The sequence below is a fragment of the Acinonyx jubatus genome, chromosome B3 (assembly GCF_027475565.1).
Source record: "Acinonyx jubatus isolate Ajub_Pintada_27869175 chromosome B3, VMU_Ajub_asm_v1.0, whole genome shotgun sequence".
Lineage (NCBI taxonomy): Eukaryota > Metazoa > Chordata > Mammalia > Carnivora > Felidae > Acinonyx > Acinonyx jubatus.
In genome coordinates this window covers 5,075,647-5,094,312 of record NC_069386.1, presented here as the reverse complement: position 1 = coordinate 5,094,312, position 18,666 = coordinate 5,075,647, and the positions used below count along the sequence as shown (strand labels likewise).

At 51.7% G+C, this 18,666-nt stretch overlaps 1 protein-coding gene across 3 annotated transcripts in view; it reads right to left on the bottom strand.

Moving 5' to 3' along the window:
• CRTC3 (CREB regulated transcription coactivator 3) overlaps nucleotides 1-18,666 on the bottom strand; it is a 152,639-nt gene that overhangs the window by 70,221 nt on the left and 63,752 nt on the right. For all 3 annotated transcript variants that reach the window (XR_008298944.1, XR_008298945.1, XM_053223519.1), the window contains exons 6-10: nucleotides 16,845-16,945; nucleotides 11,071-11,106; nucleotides 9,085-9,170; nucleotides 6,961-7,010; nucleotides 1,299-1,516 (exon numbers count right to left, since the gene is read on the bottom strand). Coding sequence is in view for 1 of the 3 variants with exons in the window: in XM_053223519.1 (XP_053079494.1) it covers nucleotides 1,299-1,516; nucleotides 6,961-7,010; nucleotides 9,085-9,170; nucleotides 11,071-11,106; nucleotides 16,845-16,945 (491 nt within the window). In the remaining 2 variants the exon portion in view is untranslated. The remainder of the gene's footprint in view (nucleotides 1-1,298; nucleotides 1,517-6,960; nucleotides 7,011-9,084; nucleotides 9,171-11,070; nucleotides 11,107-16,844; nucleotides 16,946-18,666) is intronic.

Below are 18,666 nucleotides of genomic sequence, written 5' to 3'. Positions count from 1 at the left end.
AATCTCTGAAATCAACTCTAAAATTCTGTGGTACAATGGCTGCACTGCTACGAGCATTAGAGAAGCTTCCAGCTGCCCAAGCTAAAGGGGACTTCTCTCCTGTGAGTGGTGAATTCTGACCTGCGTGAACCAGCAAGCCCTTTCCCACTGGTGGACCATCACTGGGGAGCCCTTCCGGAGGGAACGGTCCACACCACAGTCACTGGGGAGCCCTTCCAGAGGGTGAACGGTCCACACCACAGTTCTTGGGAACCCTTACAGCGGGAGGGGTGGACCGCACCACTGGGAGTACGGGGTCAATACCTGCCTCAGGCATGGACAAGAGCGTCTGTGGAGGTTCAAGTAAATTCAGTTGTGTTCCAACATAGGATCTGAGCTGTGGGCCCTCAAACTTGTACAGTAACCCAAGTCTCATCATGGCAATGTTTTTTTTTATCCTTTTTTTTTTTTAACGTATTTATTTATTTTGGGAGAGACAGACAGAAAGCAGGGGAGGGGCACAGAGAGAGGGGGACAGAGGATCTGAAGCGGGCTCTGCGCTGACAGCAGACAGCCCGACGTGGGGCTTGAACTCACGAACTGTGAGATCATGACCTGAGCTGGAGTCAGAGGCTCAATCGACTGATTGAGCCTGGGTGGAGCGTCCGACTTTGGCTCAGCGTCCATCCACCTGGGTGGAGCGTCCGACTTTGGCTCAGGTCATGATCTCACGGTTCATGAGTTCAAGCCCCGTGTGGGGCTCTCTGTTGTCAGCAGAGGCCACTTGAGTTCTCTGTTCCCCACTCTCTCTGCCCCTTTCCAGCTCATGCTCTCACTCTCAAAAATAAACATTAAAATATAATAATAATAATAATAAATAAAATAAAATTCAAAGTATTCTCTTTTGAAATCCCATGGGAAATTAGAGGGCTCTAGAAAGAGAGCCGTAATTATAAACCACCAGCATACGTTGATTAAGAGCCACAGACATTGTTCAGTGAACACAGAAAGGAAAGGACTTGTTTTCCTGGACTCTCCCATCCTACTCTCCCAGTCCCAGGACACCCGGACTGGTGAGGACAATAGAGGACAAGGTTTAGTCCAGTGTGCTAGAGCCCATCCGACCCGGCAGAAACAGACCACCAAAGGGAAACGTCGGCAGGGGTCAAGAGCTACCAGAACCGATATGTAACTATCTCTAAGTCGGATGCAGTCATTCTCATTGAACGACTAATAGGCCGCCTGGCTGGGGGCCACCTGTGATTCAGCCACTTGGGCACCTACACGGGTGCGGCCCTTAGTGAGTGGACGGCACTTACCGGAAGAGCTTCTTATGCCCAGGTGAGTCATGGCGGCTGGCAGGTTGCCCACACTGTTCCCCACACTCATACTACCAAAGATGTGGTCACTGGTGTCCAGTGAGGCCGGCAGGGGCGCGGAATAGTGGAGGTTGGTTAGGTCTGGCAGCGACCCCCCGGTATTCAGGGTCCCCAGGAAAGGGGAGAGGCCTATGTTTTGGCCGTTGTGTGGAAAAGCACTGGGGAAAAAAAATAGAGAGAGGAAGAGAAACAGAGAGAGAGAGAGATTACTTTCTAAAGTGCATTTGGCTGCTGGGGAACAGAACATGCTTGTTGAATAAAGGCAGCGGGTATCAGACACCCAAGGCCCGGCGTCGTGGGCTTTCACTCTCCCTTGTTCTGAGAACTTGCATCCTTGGCTTAACCTCTCTGAAGGGCAACCGCCTTACCTGTTAACTCAGACTAAAGACATCACCTATGCCCACTTTACAGAAATATCTTCCGAGAGCAGATCGGACTGTGGGTGCAAAAGTTCTTTGAAAATTATAAAGCCCCATACAAAATGTGAGGCACTGCTTTATATTTATGGAGTTCTTTTTGCTAGATTTTAGAAGTATCTTTCCCACCAAAAAAAAAAAAAAAAGACAAGAAAACAAACAAACGAAAAGAACGTCGGCATCAAACAGGTTACCTTCTAAGATATATTTTTTTCGGTTAGAATCTTCGTAAGTTTTGAAGTGAGAAAGACATGCTGGCATTCACCTGCTGGTAACGTGCCGGGGGGGGGGGGGGGCGGGGAGGCACCGCGTGCCAGGCGCTGGGCTGAGGGCGGGCCGTATGAGGACGAGCCGAGCCAGCGGATTCGCCGTCAGGCTCACCCCTGACGTCTGCAGGCCTGGAGCCAGAGCTCAGATGGAGGCCCACAGACCGTGCGTCTAAACTTCTAAAAGTTATGAATCAAGTGAACGAACTCTTACACTGTCCCGGAAAACGACACCTTCTTGATAGTCTGGAAAGCCAGATCCAAGCTGAGAATCGCCCGGTTCCTTGAAGTTCCACACGGGGACACACGGGGGGTGTCGTCCTCCGTCCACCGCAGCCCGCTCCTCACCGCGGGCCACCCGTGGGGCTATCCCAGCCTGCAGGCCAAGCCCCGGCCACACTCCACATCCCCCCACCCTGCCCCTCAGGCAGGCGGTGTGTCCCCCAGGGGCCCCTTGGGACGCCAGACTCCAGGGGAGTGGGGCCTCTAAAGTGTGGGGCTCCGGGAGGGGCTGCCCAGCCCAGGCCTGAGGGGCACCGCGCTTGGGGTTCACAGGCAGGCGGGAGAGACAGACCGGCAGTAAAGCAAGCGACTACAGTGTGGAAGGAAGCGTGTGGGGCCTGGGCCGATAAGGGGTTGGGAGGACCGTTAGGGACGCGTGACACTGAGGACACAGAAGCGGGAGCTGTCACTGTCAGGATGGGCGGGGGAAGGAAGCCTTCACCGAACACAGGGCAGGGTGCTCACGCTTCAAGGAAGCGGCGTGGCCAGGGAGTGAGAGCAGAGGCCGGGAAGGGGTGGGTAGCAGATGAGGCAGGAGGGGAGTGAAGTGAACAAGGGGTGAGAGGATGTGCTGTTCTGAAGGGTCCGGATCAGGGACTGTGAGAAGTAGGGAGGCCAGCGTAGGCTGGAGAATGCCGCCTCAGAGATGCCACCGTGGTCACAATGTGGAGGACGGCGTGAGGGAGCAGACGCTGAGGCAGGGAGAGCCTGTTAGAAGGCTCCTGTGTGGGAGCACCTGGGGGGCTCAGTCGGTCGAGCGTCCGACTTCGGCTCCGGTCATGATCTCACGGTTCGTGCGTTCGAGCCCCGCATCGGGCTCTGTGCTGACAGTTCGGAGCCTAGAGCTTCGGATTCCGTGTCACCCTCCCTCTCTGCTCCTCCCCTGCTCATGCTCTGTCTCTCTGTGTCTCAAAAATAAATGAAAACATTAAAAATTAAAAAAAAAAGAAGAAGAAGGCTCCTGTGTGGGCCAGGTCTGACCAGGAGGAGAGCTGTGGGGCTGAAGGGGACGAGAACAGCTGGAAGAAGGCGCCGTTAGCCAGGAGCAGCGGAAGGCAATGCCAACACGTCACCTCCCAGGGGCCTGCCACGGGCATTCGGGCCTCAAGAGACTCAGACAAAGCAGCCATATAACACAATTCGGTAGTGCAGTGACAGAGTCTGGTGGCATAAGGTGTGGAGGGGATGACCAGCAGGTGGGGGGTGGGGGGACTCCCCGGGGGGCTCCTGGGCTGAGTTCGAAGGCCCAGGAATTCAGAGCATCTAGGTGGGAAAACCATTTCAGGCAGAGTTCACAGCCTGGGCAAAGCAGGGAAGCGTGAAACCACACGGTGTGCCCAAGGAATTTAGATACCGCAGGAAGTACAGCAGGAAGGTCAAGTTCAGGAGAGGCGGTGGCGATAGGAGGCGGGACTGGATAGGTAGGCAGAGAGCGCACAAGGCTCAGACAGACAAGAAGCCAGTGGAAGGCTCGGTGGGGGGCAGGGGGAGACCTAATCATTCTGAGGACAGTGTGGCTAATAGACGGGGGAGGGAGGACGCACAGGGAGCAGAGCCCGGGGGCAGCAAGGTCAGTGGTGGCCGCTGCTGAGTAGTCCCAGGTGACAAAGGGAGAGCATGTGGGAGTGGAGGGACATGGATGAAGTCTGGAGACACCTGCAGCAGTCCTGGAGAAGGACTCCGGATTTTCCAGCCGGGGATGCCGGCCTAGGGACACTGGGGTGCATGAGCACACTGGGGTAAGGGTAGGTGCTCGGGGGACGATAACAAATTCTGTCTTAGACACGGAGTCCCCACAGTGCAAGAGGATGTGTACTAGGGATGTCTCCTGAGGAACAGCGGCGGCAGAGGCCAGGCCACAGTAGGCTGAGGAATGGACAGGCCGTAAGGAAGACTCAACAGTAAATACTCTTCCAAAAGTGTGGCTAAGAATTCTGGAAATGAGAAGGAAGGAAGGAAGGAAGGAAGGAAGGAAGGAAGGAAGGGAGGGAGGGAGGGAGGGAGGGAGGGAGGGAGAGAAGGAATGGAAGGAACGGAAAGGGAACTCAGGGCTAAGGAAGGGCTTTTTCAGTGTAGCTTCCTTAGTAAGTACATTGAAATGTAGACTGAAAAACCTAGTAGAAGGGCTGGGAAGGGCCAAACACTCAGGAGAGGGAAGGGCAAGCAGGAGGGAGAGGCCTCGGAGAGCCCAGTGGGGATGAGGGCCAGGGCATGGGTAAGGTGATCACCTTGAACAGGAGGGGGCACCTACGGCTCTGATCCCACGAAAACAGAATGTGAGGGGAATCAGGCAGGAGGGGAGCTGAGCGTTCCTTCTGGGTGGCCTCCCTTTCTGGGTACAGGTAGGGGGGTTAACTGTGGAGACTTGGAAAGAAATGGGGAAGAAGGAAAGGTGTCCGATGTGACGGATGAGGAGGAAAGGTAATTTTGGTGGTAGAGAAACTGAATGGGAAACCTTGTCTTTCGGGGGGCTGGATGCAGGACACCGGTCGTAGGGTTAAAGGTCAAGGTCTAGGAAAAGGAGCTTGGGAACCCAGAGCTGATCACCCTGAGAGCAGTCGGGCTCCCGGGCTGAGAGAAGAGAGACCCATGGGGTGGGGGTGGGTGGGGAGGGACTGCAGTGGGAGGAAGGGCGGAAGGCAGGGTCCCACGGCTCGCAACAGGGATGGGGAAAATCACTGGCCAGTGTGAAGCAGGTCATTGGTGACATTCAAAACAGTTTCTCTCTGGCTGAGAGAAATACAAGCTGTAACTTTCCAAATACACTTACTCCCGGCCCGAGTTCTCTCCTGAATCTGATATGAGGCATGTGACAGTATCCCTAGTTCAAAACCCTCTGATGATTCCACTCTGACTTCAAGTCCCACGCAAGCTACGCCAGCCTCCGCATTCTCCAGGCACACACGCCTGCCTCAGGGTCTCTGACTTGCTGTCCCCTCCGCCTGGAACACGTCCCCCTTCGGCTCCTCCCAGGTAGGGGTCACACAGCATCTCAGCCAAGAAGGGGCTTGCCGATCTGCCTTTGCCTTCTTCCTCCTGGCGCCTACCAACACATGACATATTTATCTGCCTAACTGTCCCTGCCCGTCTGTCTCCTCTAGAGCATCGGCTCCTTGAGAAGCAGGGACTTGATGTGCTTTGTTCACTGCTCTACCCCAGCACCTACAATTAGGGGGCCAATAAATACTTGAATGACTAAGAGTCACTGAACAGAACCCCGCCTCTAACACAAGAGCAAGAAAACAACACTCTTTATCTGCGAAACGCCAGCTCTAAAGCTCTGGTGGGGGGGGGAGGGGAGGCGGCCAACAATTCGCAGCCTCGTTCCGGAACGCGGGCCTTTGGAGTCTTGATCCCTCAGCTGTCTGAGGGGTGAGCCAAAACTGGTTCTTGAAGAAAATCTTAGCCCTTTCCATAAAAACCACATCGCCCCCTATCTGCGGGGACGTCCTGCACCCCAGGTGTGCTGGTCTTCCATCCAGGTATGTGTCCTGCCAGGCTTTTTGACTTTTTGAAGAGAAGGTCAATCCTCAGCTCAGCTCAGTGGACTGTTAACTGCACGAGTTTAGGTTTAGCCAAAAAAGAAAAGGGGAGAAAGAAATAAAGTCCGCACTCTGGGGACTCCGTAGGGAGTTCCCTGAATGAACTGCCGTGAAAAACACATAGAAAGCTTTGTTGGGGAAATAACACGCAACGACGGCCTGAGGTCGATTAACTCCGTCCACAGACTCTGAAATGTGTGCTCGTCCTCAGGTAGATCATGCAAGGGTCCCGTTTTCACACCACATTATTTCGAGACCCGGAAAGAGTCGCTGCTTCTCAGCTGATTTTGGTTCGAAGCGGTGGGACAGCCCTGGGGGGGCCCTGTGAGGACCCTGCCCCTCGGGTCCCCAGGGCTCCGTCGGTGTGCACCCTGTACCCCATCTCGCGGGCCAGTTCGAGAGGCGCCTGTTGACGTGGGGGCTTCATTATCCCTCCCAGCTCCCTTTTCGTCCGCAGCCCCGATTTCCTCATGAACTTCCTGCATTAATGTTGGTACCATACCTATTTTTGAGAGCTGTCTCAAATCTTTTAGGGAGGAAAGCTGTACGCCCCTAAACGCACCAGCGAATCAGTGGTTTCAAAAACACTCTTTTCGTAGTTGCAAATTTCTATGTGTTCATCTTCCGCTTAGTTTTTTAAATCGTGGTAAAATGTACCTCACGTGAAACGTATCACTCGTAATCGTGTATTTCAGTGGCACGAAGGGTGCTCAGGGACACACTCTCAATCGCCTTCTGCGCAAGGAAGCCCCCAGGCTGACGGACGCTGTCGCCCTCCCTGGCCACGGTCCCCGAAGCCACGGGCCTTCGGCTTCTGCTTCTACAGCGGAGCCGGGTACTGACCAACGCTCAGCTGTTACTCTCGGGCGCATCTGGTTTTACTTGTTACTGCAATAACGCAACTTGATGACTTTAAACAAATGAAACGTGAGTGCCAAAGGGAGCTGCTGTTCCTAAAAAAAAAAATTCAGCGGACTTCCCATTTACACGTGGTAAGTGAAGTTTCCCAGGGTTTTGTCACAAAGCAACGAGGCTCTCCTTCCGGGAGAACCTACGGTACAGTCTCTGAGCTGTGAACGGGCAGGACGTCACTTACCTGCCGCTTCCAACATCACAGGACCGAGGGCGCCCTGACAGGGACTGAATCTGGGGAGAGACAACAGTAATTGGGGCTTACGCACTGCGAAGTCAGATGCCAGTTTTTTAAAAGAGTCTTTGTCAGTGTCCTGGGGCCCCAGTCAGTGCAAGGAGAGCCAGCGCTTTGGGGAGCATCCTCGCACGGCACACGTTTCTGTTCTGACTAGACATTTCCCGGCCCGGGGGCAGGCAAAACATGAGTAAACTTTCTTCCTTTTTTTTTAAAAGAACAATTTTTTTAATGTTTATTTATTTTTGAGAGACAGAGCATGAGCGAGGGAGGGGCAGAGAGAGAGGGAGACACAGACTCTGAAGCAGGCTCCAGGCTCCGAGCTGGCAGCACAGAGCCCGAGGCGGGGCTCAAACTCACGAACCAAACCACCGTGAGATCATGACCTGAGATAAAGTCGAACCAAACCACCGTGAGATCATGACCTGAGATAAAGTCGGATGCTTAACCCACTGAGCCACCCAGGCGCCCCACAGCCAAGTTTCTTGATTTTTGACTTGTTAATTTATCTTCTAGAGGAGTATTATCTCCTTCAAAAAGGCCAATGTTGGGGCACCTGAGTGGTGCAGTTGCTTAAGCGTCCGACTTCGGCTCAGGTCATGATCTCGCGGTCTGCGGGTTCGAGCCCTGCGTCGGGCTCTGTGCTGACAGCTCAGACCCTGGAGTCTGCTTCAGAGTCTGTGTCTCCCTCTGTCTCTGCCCCTCCCCCTCCCCGAGTCATGTTCTATCACTCTCAAAAATAAATAATTTTTTTTTTTTAAAACCCGATGTTTTCTAGAGAGCTTTTAAATAAACATTACTTTTCCAACTGGCCTCACAAGAAAAGAAGAAAGAAAACAAAACAGGGTGAAGAAGGAGGAAATTAATGTCAGAAAAAATACATATTTTAACTACAGTAGAAGCTTGGGGAGAGGGGGCAGGGATTTTTATTTGTTCATTGTAGCACCTATCCCGGCAGCTAGGATGCCTGGCAGTAGGGGCTTGATAAACAGATGTTGGGGGAAAAAAACCCGAATGTATCGTTGACTCACTCTTGTCCCAGAAACGATCTACAGAGTGCTGCATGGCCACAAGAACCATGGTGAGGACGGCTCTCCAGAGAGAGCAGTCCCCGGGGCTCAGGGAAGAGTGGGTATCGCCACCCCTCCGCTGGAGAAGCCACGCGTGTCCTCTGAAAAAAGGCTCCAAACCCGCCTGTGCCTCCCACAGCCACAAAGACAGTGCGGATGCTTCTCCTATGTTTAAGTATGTGAATTTTAAATTCCATCCAAAAAAAGGTGAAACATCACATACATCTTGCTTTTACCAAAAAAAAAAAAAAAAAAAAAAAAAAAGCCCTTTTTAGCCCACCCTTAATGCTAACGATGACTTTGATACATTTGGCAGAAGAAACTAAAACTGGACCAGGGGACCCTGAACAGGTGGGAGAGTTAAGTCAGCACAGGCAGTGGTAACAGAGTCTTGCTCGTGGCCCTCACAGACAAACTGGTTTCTTTCAAAGGCAACACAGCCTCCCTCTGGGAAGAAAGGCCAAGTCAAGTACCCGGGGACGCCCTGCTTCCGCCGTGAGGTTTACGGCGAGCGCCACGGCGGAGGTCAGCTAGCACAGCTGTGCATGCAAATACTCAGAGGCTCACAGAAATCACAAAACAGAGGACTTGTTCACGGACTCCCCTGAGAACTCAGGTCAAATACCCTGGATTCAAGAAAGGGGGCCGAAGCTGGTAACAGGGAAGAGGTTTGGCTATAAAACAGAAAATGTGCCCATGACTAGCAGCAACGGGGTGTCTGCGCTTTTAGGAACAGGACTGAGGTGAGAAGGACGGATAGGCTTTTCGGAATGAGTAAATCCACAGGAAAACCGTTAAGCCAGGAGATCACTGTACCAGGTCACCAACACAACTTTGAGTTTCGTTTAAACCATCATCCCCAACGGTTGTCCATCTCGGTCCCCTGACACCCTCTCTTCCTTTTCTCTCAATTCCTCCTATTTTCCCTACTGCAGGACTTCACACCGACATCGGGCGTGCAAATACCCGGGGACAACACACACGGCTGAGGACGGTCGCTTACCTCCTTGGCCTCCCACAGCTGTTTTGGCAGAGGCTTGGGAACATTTAGCAGATTCTCTTCTTTCAGCGGGCCAGGGAAAGATAGCCCTAAGGGGGGGGGGGGGGAAGCATATTCACGGTGTTTAGAAGGTGGCCATCCCACCCTCGGCCAAAGTCATCATCTTTGCAAAAAAAGTGATTTTATAGGACACGTTATGTATTGACTCGCTACTGAAGAAGGGGTTTTGCGCGTTGCTGTGGGGCAGCCCTGGGCAGACGTGGATTCAGCCCTGGAGTGTAAGGTGCAGCGAGGGGCCGCCTGTGAGAACCAGGGCGTCGGGGGGCTGCCGTGCAGACAGGGAACAGACAGTGCGGGCCTCTGCAGCCGGGCACCCGGTGGAGCCCTTTGGGGGCACAGGAAAACACATTCCCGAGAGATGAGATGAGGAAAAAAGGCCCAGAAGCAAGGAAATGGCGGGCAACTACGGAATGGAGACACGCTTCTCAATAGAGCATGGCGTAAGAAAAGAGTGGCAGGAAATAAAGTTCAGAAGGTTGAGACCAGATTGGGGGAGGGGAGGCCCTGAAAGCTGGGCAAGGAGAGCAAGGAAGCTGGCGGGGTGAGGAGAGGCCACAGTGGCCCAGGAGGGATGAAATGAGGGCAGTAAAGAGAAGAGGGACCCAGCATGGAAGGTGGCAGGGAGGCTGCTCCCTGGCGGGTGGGGGCGGCAGGTGGACGGGAACTGAGAATCCAGACGGTTTGAAGCAGAGCCACTGAACAGCCAGCTCCACACCAGGGAGGATGTTAACGTCCTGGGTCTGGCCAAGGGAGACGGGGGTTTGGGGGATCTGATGTCAGGAAGGGGATTCCACCGGAGAGACACTGGCGACAGCTCAGAGCTACACCTGCTGTTGGGTCTCCGTGGCTACAGGGGCTCTGGCGTGACTGTCGTGGCCCCACACCAGGACAGTCTGTGCACCCGAGGATAAGAGGCCCCAGAAAGAAGTCACTTGAAACAGAGACCAAACTTGCAGAATAAATCCCGAGAATGAGGACACGGCTGCCATCTCGGCTTGGATATTCCAGGGTGAACCACCGTTCCTGGTGGGGGCTGGGGGTGGGGTGGGAGGGTGTCCCTCTTAATCCTGTTATTCGAGCCAGTCTCTTTTGAAAAGCTTATTTGGTCAAATTAAGGTTCAGGTTATAAAGATTTAGAGAAAGAAAACCGCACCTGGTGCTCAGTGAATAAATGAACTGGGTCACGCCCTCCTCCGTCAGTAGGTTGCCAGCTCCAAATGGCTTTATGAGACTCAGTATCTTCTGCAAAACTGGCAATTTCACTTTGCAATCAGTTTGCCTTTCCTCCCATTGTTATTTGCATCTGTTGAAAACTTTCTTTTCTTTTTCTTTTTAGATTTTATTTTATTATTAAAAAAAGTGGGTTGTTTTTAAGGTTTATTCATTTTTCAGAGACAGGGAGAGACACAGCCTCGGGGTGAGGGGGAAGGGGGAGAGAGAGAGGGGGACACAGAATCTGAAGCAGGCTCCAGGCTCTGAGCTGTCAGCACAGAGCCTGACGCGGGGCTTGAACTCACGAACTGTGAGATCATGACCCGAGCCGAAGTGGGACAGTCAGCTGACTGAGCTACCCAGGCGCCCCTCTAGATTTTATTTTTAAGTAATCTCTACCCTGAATGTGGGCCTTAAGTTAAGGCACCAGCCGGGTGCCTTAACTTGCAAAACTTTCTAGATACGAAGAGACAGCTGAGAAACAAAGTGTTTGGATAACTAGTGGTTTCAGTGACTGATTCATTAATATTTTCATGTGGTTACAACTTCTGTGACCTAACTAGTACATGGTTCCTCTCTCCTGCCCTTGATCGTGGCTCGTGTCAGCATTTGGGGAAGTCCTGGACACAGGACTGTGAAGAGTTCAGAGTGGAAAGGAGGCTACAGATATTGCGGTTAGCATCTCGCTCGGCACCGGTAGGTGAAATCAGTTCATACCTTCCCCGTGTACGTCGTTCTCACCATCACAGAAACCTAGTGGGAGAGAAAGGGAAAAAAAAACACTTTTATGTGGTACTTCCAATTTTATTTAGCCAAGAATCAGTGACTCTTTCTGATTTGAAATAGAATTTTGAAAATAGAAATAGAAAATAGAATTTTGAAATAGAAAAAGGTGGTTTTGGTACACGGATGCTCTTCCCAAGGTGCATTAGCGTTTATACTAAAATTAAAATAGACAGGATTTATTTAAGTCTAAAGCTGGCTCCTTTCTACTTTCCTTTTCCTTTAAAATTATCTCCGTCTTAATTTTTTTTTAACTGCCTCTATCCTGAAAGAAAGACAATGTACAAAGTCTGAGAACCTCTATTCAAATCACAAAGTAAAGAAATAAAGATCAAAATGTTGCCACGTGTGGGGTGGGGTAGGGGAAGGGCAGGTAAATCCAAAATCCACATGACTGTTCCACACTTACCACGTGTATCTAGAGGGACAAACTGGAAGTTCCATGTTGTGCCTTGTCTTATATATATATTTTATATATTTTTACATAAATATATAAGTATTGCTTACAAGGGGGTCAAGTTATTTCAAAAAGAAATTTACCTGGAGTCTCAGTCAATTTAAGTAGTGTATGTGACAGCTATTCACAAAGTTTTAAAAACATTTGACTGGGAATATATTCTGGCTAATCCAGCATTTTTAACCCATAAAATACAGTGCAGATGACAAAGTACAGTATTTCCCATTGCTCTAAGTGAAAACCCACGAACTATGCCAAGACTGATATGTTACCATGCTCCTTGGAGTAATGAAACACAGTTGAGTTTTCGGTATAAAATCGGGACAAAGTTTTAAGTGCTAAGTCTTTAAAGAGGCTTACATGCGTAAAGTTTAGTTAAGTTTCTGGAGAAAGCTCAACCTATCAGTTAACCTGACGAGCCTCTGCAGCTTCAAGGAAATGTCTGACGATCATTCATTCAACCTGCATTCATCAAGTCCCTGCACTGGCGAGTGCTAGGCGTGGCCAGATGGTAGGGGCAGAGGGGAGAAGTCGGAACAAGGAGGCAAGTTCTCCAGAACAGGTAGAAGATGGGCCATCGTGGTGGGGCCCAAGGCAGGGGGCAACGCTGAGAATCCCCAGGAGCGCTAACAGGTGGATAAATTAAGCTCACTCATAAAGACAGAACCTCTCTCAGCCCACGCAAACAGAATCTAGGTTAGTGACCCAGGACTTTACTTTGGTGCACGCCAAGAGTTGGGTAAGCCTGTTAAAATGCAGGTTCCTGGGCCTGTCTCGAAGACTGATGCAGAGGGTGTGAGGATGGGCCCAGGAATCTGGTTTTAAAGATCACCTCCAAGGACCCTCCACAGACAGTCCTCGCCTGCTCTCTTAGGGACTCGGACGAGGCTAGAGCTTAATCCCCATGTGACACATCCAAGGAAAGCAAGGTGAGCAGAGAGCACTGGGAAACGAGGTGCAGAGAGACAAAGGGCGTGGCTCTCAATCAGCAGCGTCAGGAGGAGGGGAGAGAAACTTCTGATTCCTACTTTGGCTTCCTTGGGGACCCTCATCTTGAGAAAGGGCCGGGAACTTGACCATTCTGACCGGGAAACAGGGACTATCCCATTACAAATAATAAGCTAAGCTTGAATCGGCAATCTGGCGAGCTACGTTGCAACATCTCTTCGTCATCAAGACCCCAGCCACCCTGGGCTCCGTTAGGAAGGCTGACCTCCCACTCGTACACGAGGAGCTGAGGGCTACCTTGTGAGACGGAGTGGCAAGCAGACATCACCCCTCTGCTATCCCGTTGGTACCACTGAAACAGAAGGAAGCCTTCCTGGAGGAGGAGGCATCTGAGTTAGGCCCATGAAGCATAATGACAAGGATGATGATATTAAGAGCCAACATTACAGTTCATTTACTATGTGCCAGGCTCCCCAGCTCTGTGAGGCACCCTATATCGTCCTCACAGCGGCCCTATGAGGCAGTCACTATTAGCAGCCCCAAGATCACGCTGCCTGCAAATTCTGGGACTCTGTGTAGGGATTTAGACACTGGGGAGTGAGGGTGAAGGGGATGCCCCAGTGTAAAGACGGGACGAGGAGGGGAAGGAGGGGAGGGTGGGGAAGAGACGGGGAAGAAGGGAAGAGTGGGAAGGAGAGGCAAGGCCAGTGTGTACAGCAGGGGCCAGAATGGCCGGAGCACAAGGTGGGAGGAGTGGCAGATGACGCTGGACTGAAGGAGCCTGCCAGTTACGGGGCGTGACGCAGCGATGAGAAGTGACGGGATCACAGCCGAGCTTTGGAGAGAGGGTTCTAGCAGCGGGAGAGCGGGATGGCTGGGAAGGAGAAAGCCCCAAGGCAGGGAGAGTGGGCGGGAAACCAGCAGACCGGTCCAGGCAAGCAGGAAGTGGGCCCGGGCAGCGAGGACAGAAGGAGGTGGCTCTGAGGCTCACTGCAGGACGGAACGGCCAGGACTTGGCTGCTGAACGGTGCAAGGGGTGTGGGAATGGGGGAAATCACGGGCGACAGGCTCGCGGCTTCAGGTAACAGCAAGAACGGGGGTGGCGGTAATGGATGTTAGCGCCAACCCAACACAGAACCAAAATATCCAAGCCTGGATTTTTTATTACTGGATTAAAAAAATGCCCTAGGATACAACTATAAATAAAGCGCTAACGCTAAAAAAGGGAACGCGCTGTGACTGAACATCTGGAAACAGAGGACACTCACCCACATCGGTCCCACAGGGGACGGCAACGAGCACGGCTCCATCTGTGTTCCGGGAACCCTCGAGGCCTCGGAGCCACGGAGGGCTGACCTCCCAAATGCAACCCAGACCACGTTCCCTCTGCCTGCTCCCATGCCGGACAAATCTAAACTCCTGGCACCGGCTGTGTTTGCTGAGCAGGGATGTGGCAGGTGCAGCAGGAGGTGGGTCCCTTCAGCCTCCCCGTCCTGGCCCTCTTGCTGTCTGGGTGACACCTTCTGACCCTCTTAAGATCTGGGATGCTTGTGCCCTCCCCCTCTCCCTCCTCTACGTACACAAAGGGTCATTAACGGGCTCACTTCCTTCAGGGTTATTTGCATTTGAGACCTTCTCCTTAACTGAGCGGGTCACAGCATCTGCCTGCTGAAAGGCCACCAGAGGTCCAAGCCATGCCTCTTTCCCAGGGGAGGGGCTCAGGGCTGCAGTTCCCAAAGCTGGTACAACTCAGCATCTATCTATAGCTGTGGGTGCACGGAAGATGATTCCCACACACTCTTGGGTCCCGGAAAGGACAGGGACCGCTCCAGCCCCCTCCTCCACGGCAACGTGGGAGAGAGGGAGCGGAGGGCAGTTAGGGGACAGTCCTAGGCTAGGAGACCGAGCCAGGCTCACACGGAGCCCTTCTGCTTGCCGGGCTGTGTGCGTGTGAAGTGGCCAAGTGCACCTGCTGCCAGGGAAATGGTCAACGCTTCTCTTCGTAGGCTCTCGATAATTAAGTAAGAAGAGAGAAACTGTAAGAACCTTGTCTGGTTGTGTAAGTTTATTTCTGTCATTCACATCAACCACTTACTGTTGACGCCTAATTGTCACGCAACTCAATAACCATTATGAAAATTGCGAAGCCACATATCAGACTAATGGCTTCTTCCTCTGGGGACACAGACTCCTGTTCGTGGATGGATCACAGTTTACTGCTCATGTAGTTACATAAGGGCAGATGCTCCCTTATCAGCTCGCAAAGCAAACCAACAAAGAAAAACATGGACTGAGGCTACATCATTATGCTCGGGGAAGATTCCCAGGGAAAGAGCGCTTATTACTGTGTCTGCTGCAGAGCCTAAATCCTGGGCTTCAATTATAGTTTCCCATCACTTTTTAAACCTTTACTTTATTTGGTTGGTCCTATAATAAGAAATACCTTTTTGCAAAGCTAATTGATATTTTTAAAATCCAAAAGGAAAAGAGAATGAAAAAAACTTTAATGAATTACAGGGGGGGAAATACACGAAACTATTTAAAATAGCTCCCACCAACAAACAGAATTCTCCAGAAATAAGCCCCATCCTTGGAGACTTGAAGAATACTTTAAACACGCTGGCTTTCCCATGTAAACACATCCTTATTTGGATGTGTTTCTGAGCTATGCTATTCTTGCAAGGCTGCTGCAGAGAAGCAGGCACACAGCTCGGAGGTTCGAGCTGGGAGGTCAGCCCACCTTCCCTGGCTGTCAGCCACGAGGGCCCAACAATCTTTACCTGCTGATTTGCAAACGAGTGACCACCTTGATTCTCAGGTCAACCCAGAAATTCTGCTCTTTCTTGGTCTGTCTACCACGATCAACGTTTCCATTCTGTTGCCTTTCTGCCCTCCGACCGACCTGGACAATCTCTTCCCCCCCCCAGGCTACCTCACTCAGTTAATGGCCTCCTTCACTTACTTTCTTTCCTCTCTGCACGCAGGCCTGAAAGGCTCCTTCCTTAAAATTACCCACGATTTCCTTCTTGTCTCGAGGATTCTGGCCCTTTCTGCGGAAGCATAAACTTTGCAGAGAGGACGACAACACAAATGAAGGAACGGCAGGGGCAGAGATGCAGCTCGTTATTCATGGTTCCGGGGCGAAAATCCATCAATCTGGTTCCCTCTCGGTTCAGGGAGACCAGGATCCCGCTGTACTTCCTGGCACCTCCACTGATCACAGCCTCTGCCTTTCTGGGGTTCCTCTCTTTGCTCCCATCAATGCCTCTCCTGAGGCCAAGCTACCGCATCTCCCGTGCACCCCACTTCCCTCAGCAGTGAGCACCGGACTCCCGTCCAGTTCCCACGATACCGCCAGCCTGACGCTCACACTCCCATGGGTGGAGACACAGCCTCGTGGCCCAGACCACCTCTCAACCACCTGACACTTGAAACATAAATGAACGTTTGGGCAAATGCAGCCATCTCTGAACTGCACCAAGGGAGCAAATACAGCAACAATTATTACTAACTTAATCCCATCCCTACCGTGTGCAAGGAAATAAGACCTTGGACATTCTCCTTGGAAGGAACAGAGACTATCTAGGGCTTAAATGGCCTCAAAAATAAAGAAAACCAGAAAAGCTGCTATTATCTTGACCAAGATTTACTTATGCTCCTGTTTTAAGACCAAACACGCGGCCCTAACCGTTTGTGGACAAGAGCCAAACTGCACAAGGAACAGGTAATTCAACACCATTTTTCCTACTAGATTATCAACCGCAGAGGGAAAGGCAGGCTTGGAAAGTGTCTTAGTGAACCCCGCAGGTTGGATGTCAGCACCTAGAGTCCGTTCTAGCCCAGTGCTCCATGCACGCGAGCCACTGTGTAACTTCTCCACAGTTCTTCGACACCGAGGGCTCCCGTGTGCTGGGCACCCTGCTGGAGGTAAGACCATTAAAATGCCGACTTCAGGAAATCCACACTGAGCAGAGGGGGAGAGTCACACCCATGAGAAAGACAGTCAGGTGACAGGTGCCAAGACAGGCATGTGCAGGGAGGAACTTGGGGTGGAAGGACATGGGTAGCTGTGGGTCGGCGGAGGGAGGAAGATCAAGGACGGCTCCACAGAAATGGCGACAGAGCCAAGGGTGTTGGTCCAGGTAGGCCAGGGTAGGTGAGAGAGGAAGAGACGGGAACAGGAAGACACATCAGAGTGGTTCAAGTGGTGGAGGAAGGTGAATGAAGGCCAAAGCCCGGAGCTCGTGTCATTCCAAACAGTGAGAAAGCACAGAGGCTGTTAGCAGGGGCCTTTGTGTCTTACCCATGTATGGGGCAGGCCAGGCCGACTGGCCCCCTCCTCCATAGGGGTCCTGGGGCTTGGCGCTCAGGGCACTCGTGTGAAGGGCGGAATCAGAATTGGTCCTAAGGGGAGGAGGAGAGAGTCTGGCTGAAAATCCATTTGTCTTTAGTAAGAAGGCAATATTCTTTGCTGAAAATTACCCACAGGAGAGAAGGCAGGAATGAGGAATTTACAATCATCTGTTAAGATGAGGAGTTGGAACCTACCTGAAGTCCCTCACATCAAACCACAGCCTCTGAGGATCTCCCACGCCCAAAAAGATGGCAGTCTGTGCCTGCACAGTCTTGCGCTTGGAGGCTAATGGCGTAATCGTCTACTCCGACAACGCAGACCTTGGACTCACCGCCTCTCCTAAGGGGCTTCCTGTTCCCCCTTGCAACTCAGAAGACCGCTGGGACCCGTGCATTCTCTGCACCAGAGTCTCTCCATCTGAGAATAACTCCTGTGTGAAGGGCCACCTACCACAGGGCTCCTCCGGCCCTTCCAGGGAGAATGCAAGGCCAAGACGACTTTGAAAATAATACTACATGTATGTTCTTTGCCCTTCTGCCCTTGCTCTCGTCAGGAACATGGCAGCTGTGGGGTCAGGCCGAGGACCCGCTATCTCTATCTTCGGGGAGGTTTGTAAAAGGCACAGCACTGCCACTCTTCTCAGTGGACTCTTCTGTAGTTTAGAAAATGTAACTGTGCTTCCTAGAAGAAGGCATCTTTTTACATAGACACGTGATGAGTTTGTGATTGCTACTTTGTTATTTTTAAGTGCACAAGTATCTTTTATAAATCTCCCAATTTAACGTCTAGTAGCGATAGGCTGATGTCAACAGACATAGCCACTTATGCAAACAGTCTTTGAGGGCCTTAATGTCTTGGAGACTGTAAAGGAGTCCTAAGGCAGAAAGTTTGGGAACCACCGATCTGGAGTGAATTTCTGAAATGCTCCCAGACGGTTCCAGGGGCTGCATAAGCTTAACTCTTAAGAGACAATTATTTACTTATCCAACTGTCAAACTACCTGCCTTTTGCGAGAGACCTCCAATTAGCCTAAAATGTTTCCTTGTGGTCTGTTCCAGGTGACAGCCTCACATGGCCAGTAAAGCCGCGTGGCCTGACTGGGCACCGTGGCGGTGCTGTGCTCAGACGGGGGTACAGGAGATTCGGAGGCTGCATGATGCATCAGGAAGAGCGTGCCCCCCGGGGTCAGAGACCCCTCGGTTTGGATTCTGGCTCCTTTACAGAGTCAAAGAGGCTCAAGAGAACATCAGTCAAATGCAGAGAGACAACTGGGCAAATGTGAAGGTAGCCTGGGTATTACAATCACTGTTAATTTTGTCAATGACATTGTGGTTGTGTTTTCTTTAAAAGAGGTTCTTACCAACCTTTCCTCTCAGAGATATTTACCTGTGTGATACTCTGTCTAGTGGGTGGTGGGACGGGGGTGAGAGGAGGGGGTTCCGAAGAAAGGAGCCGGGCCGATGAGGGCCGAAGCTGAAGGGTGGGCACAGGGACTTCCCATCACTCTTTTCTCTTTGGTGTATGTTTTGTATTTTGCACTGGAAACTTTTTTTTTTTTTTTAATCCCAGTACCACCGCACATTAGCTAAACTGCCTTGGACAAGTCACTTAATCTCTTAAAACAGAAAATAATATTCATTCTTGAAGGATGCTGTCAGGATTGAAAAAAAAAAATGACCCCCGGAGAGCACTTACCGCTGGAGTCCAGCCCAAAGCGATCGCGATGCCAAGCCAACTCTGGCTGAATGCTAATGTCCCCCGTGTTTCTTGT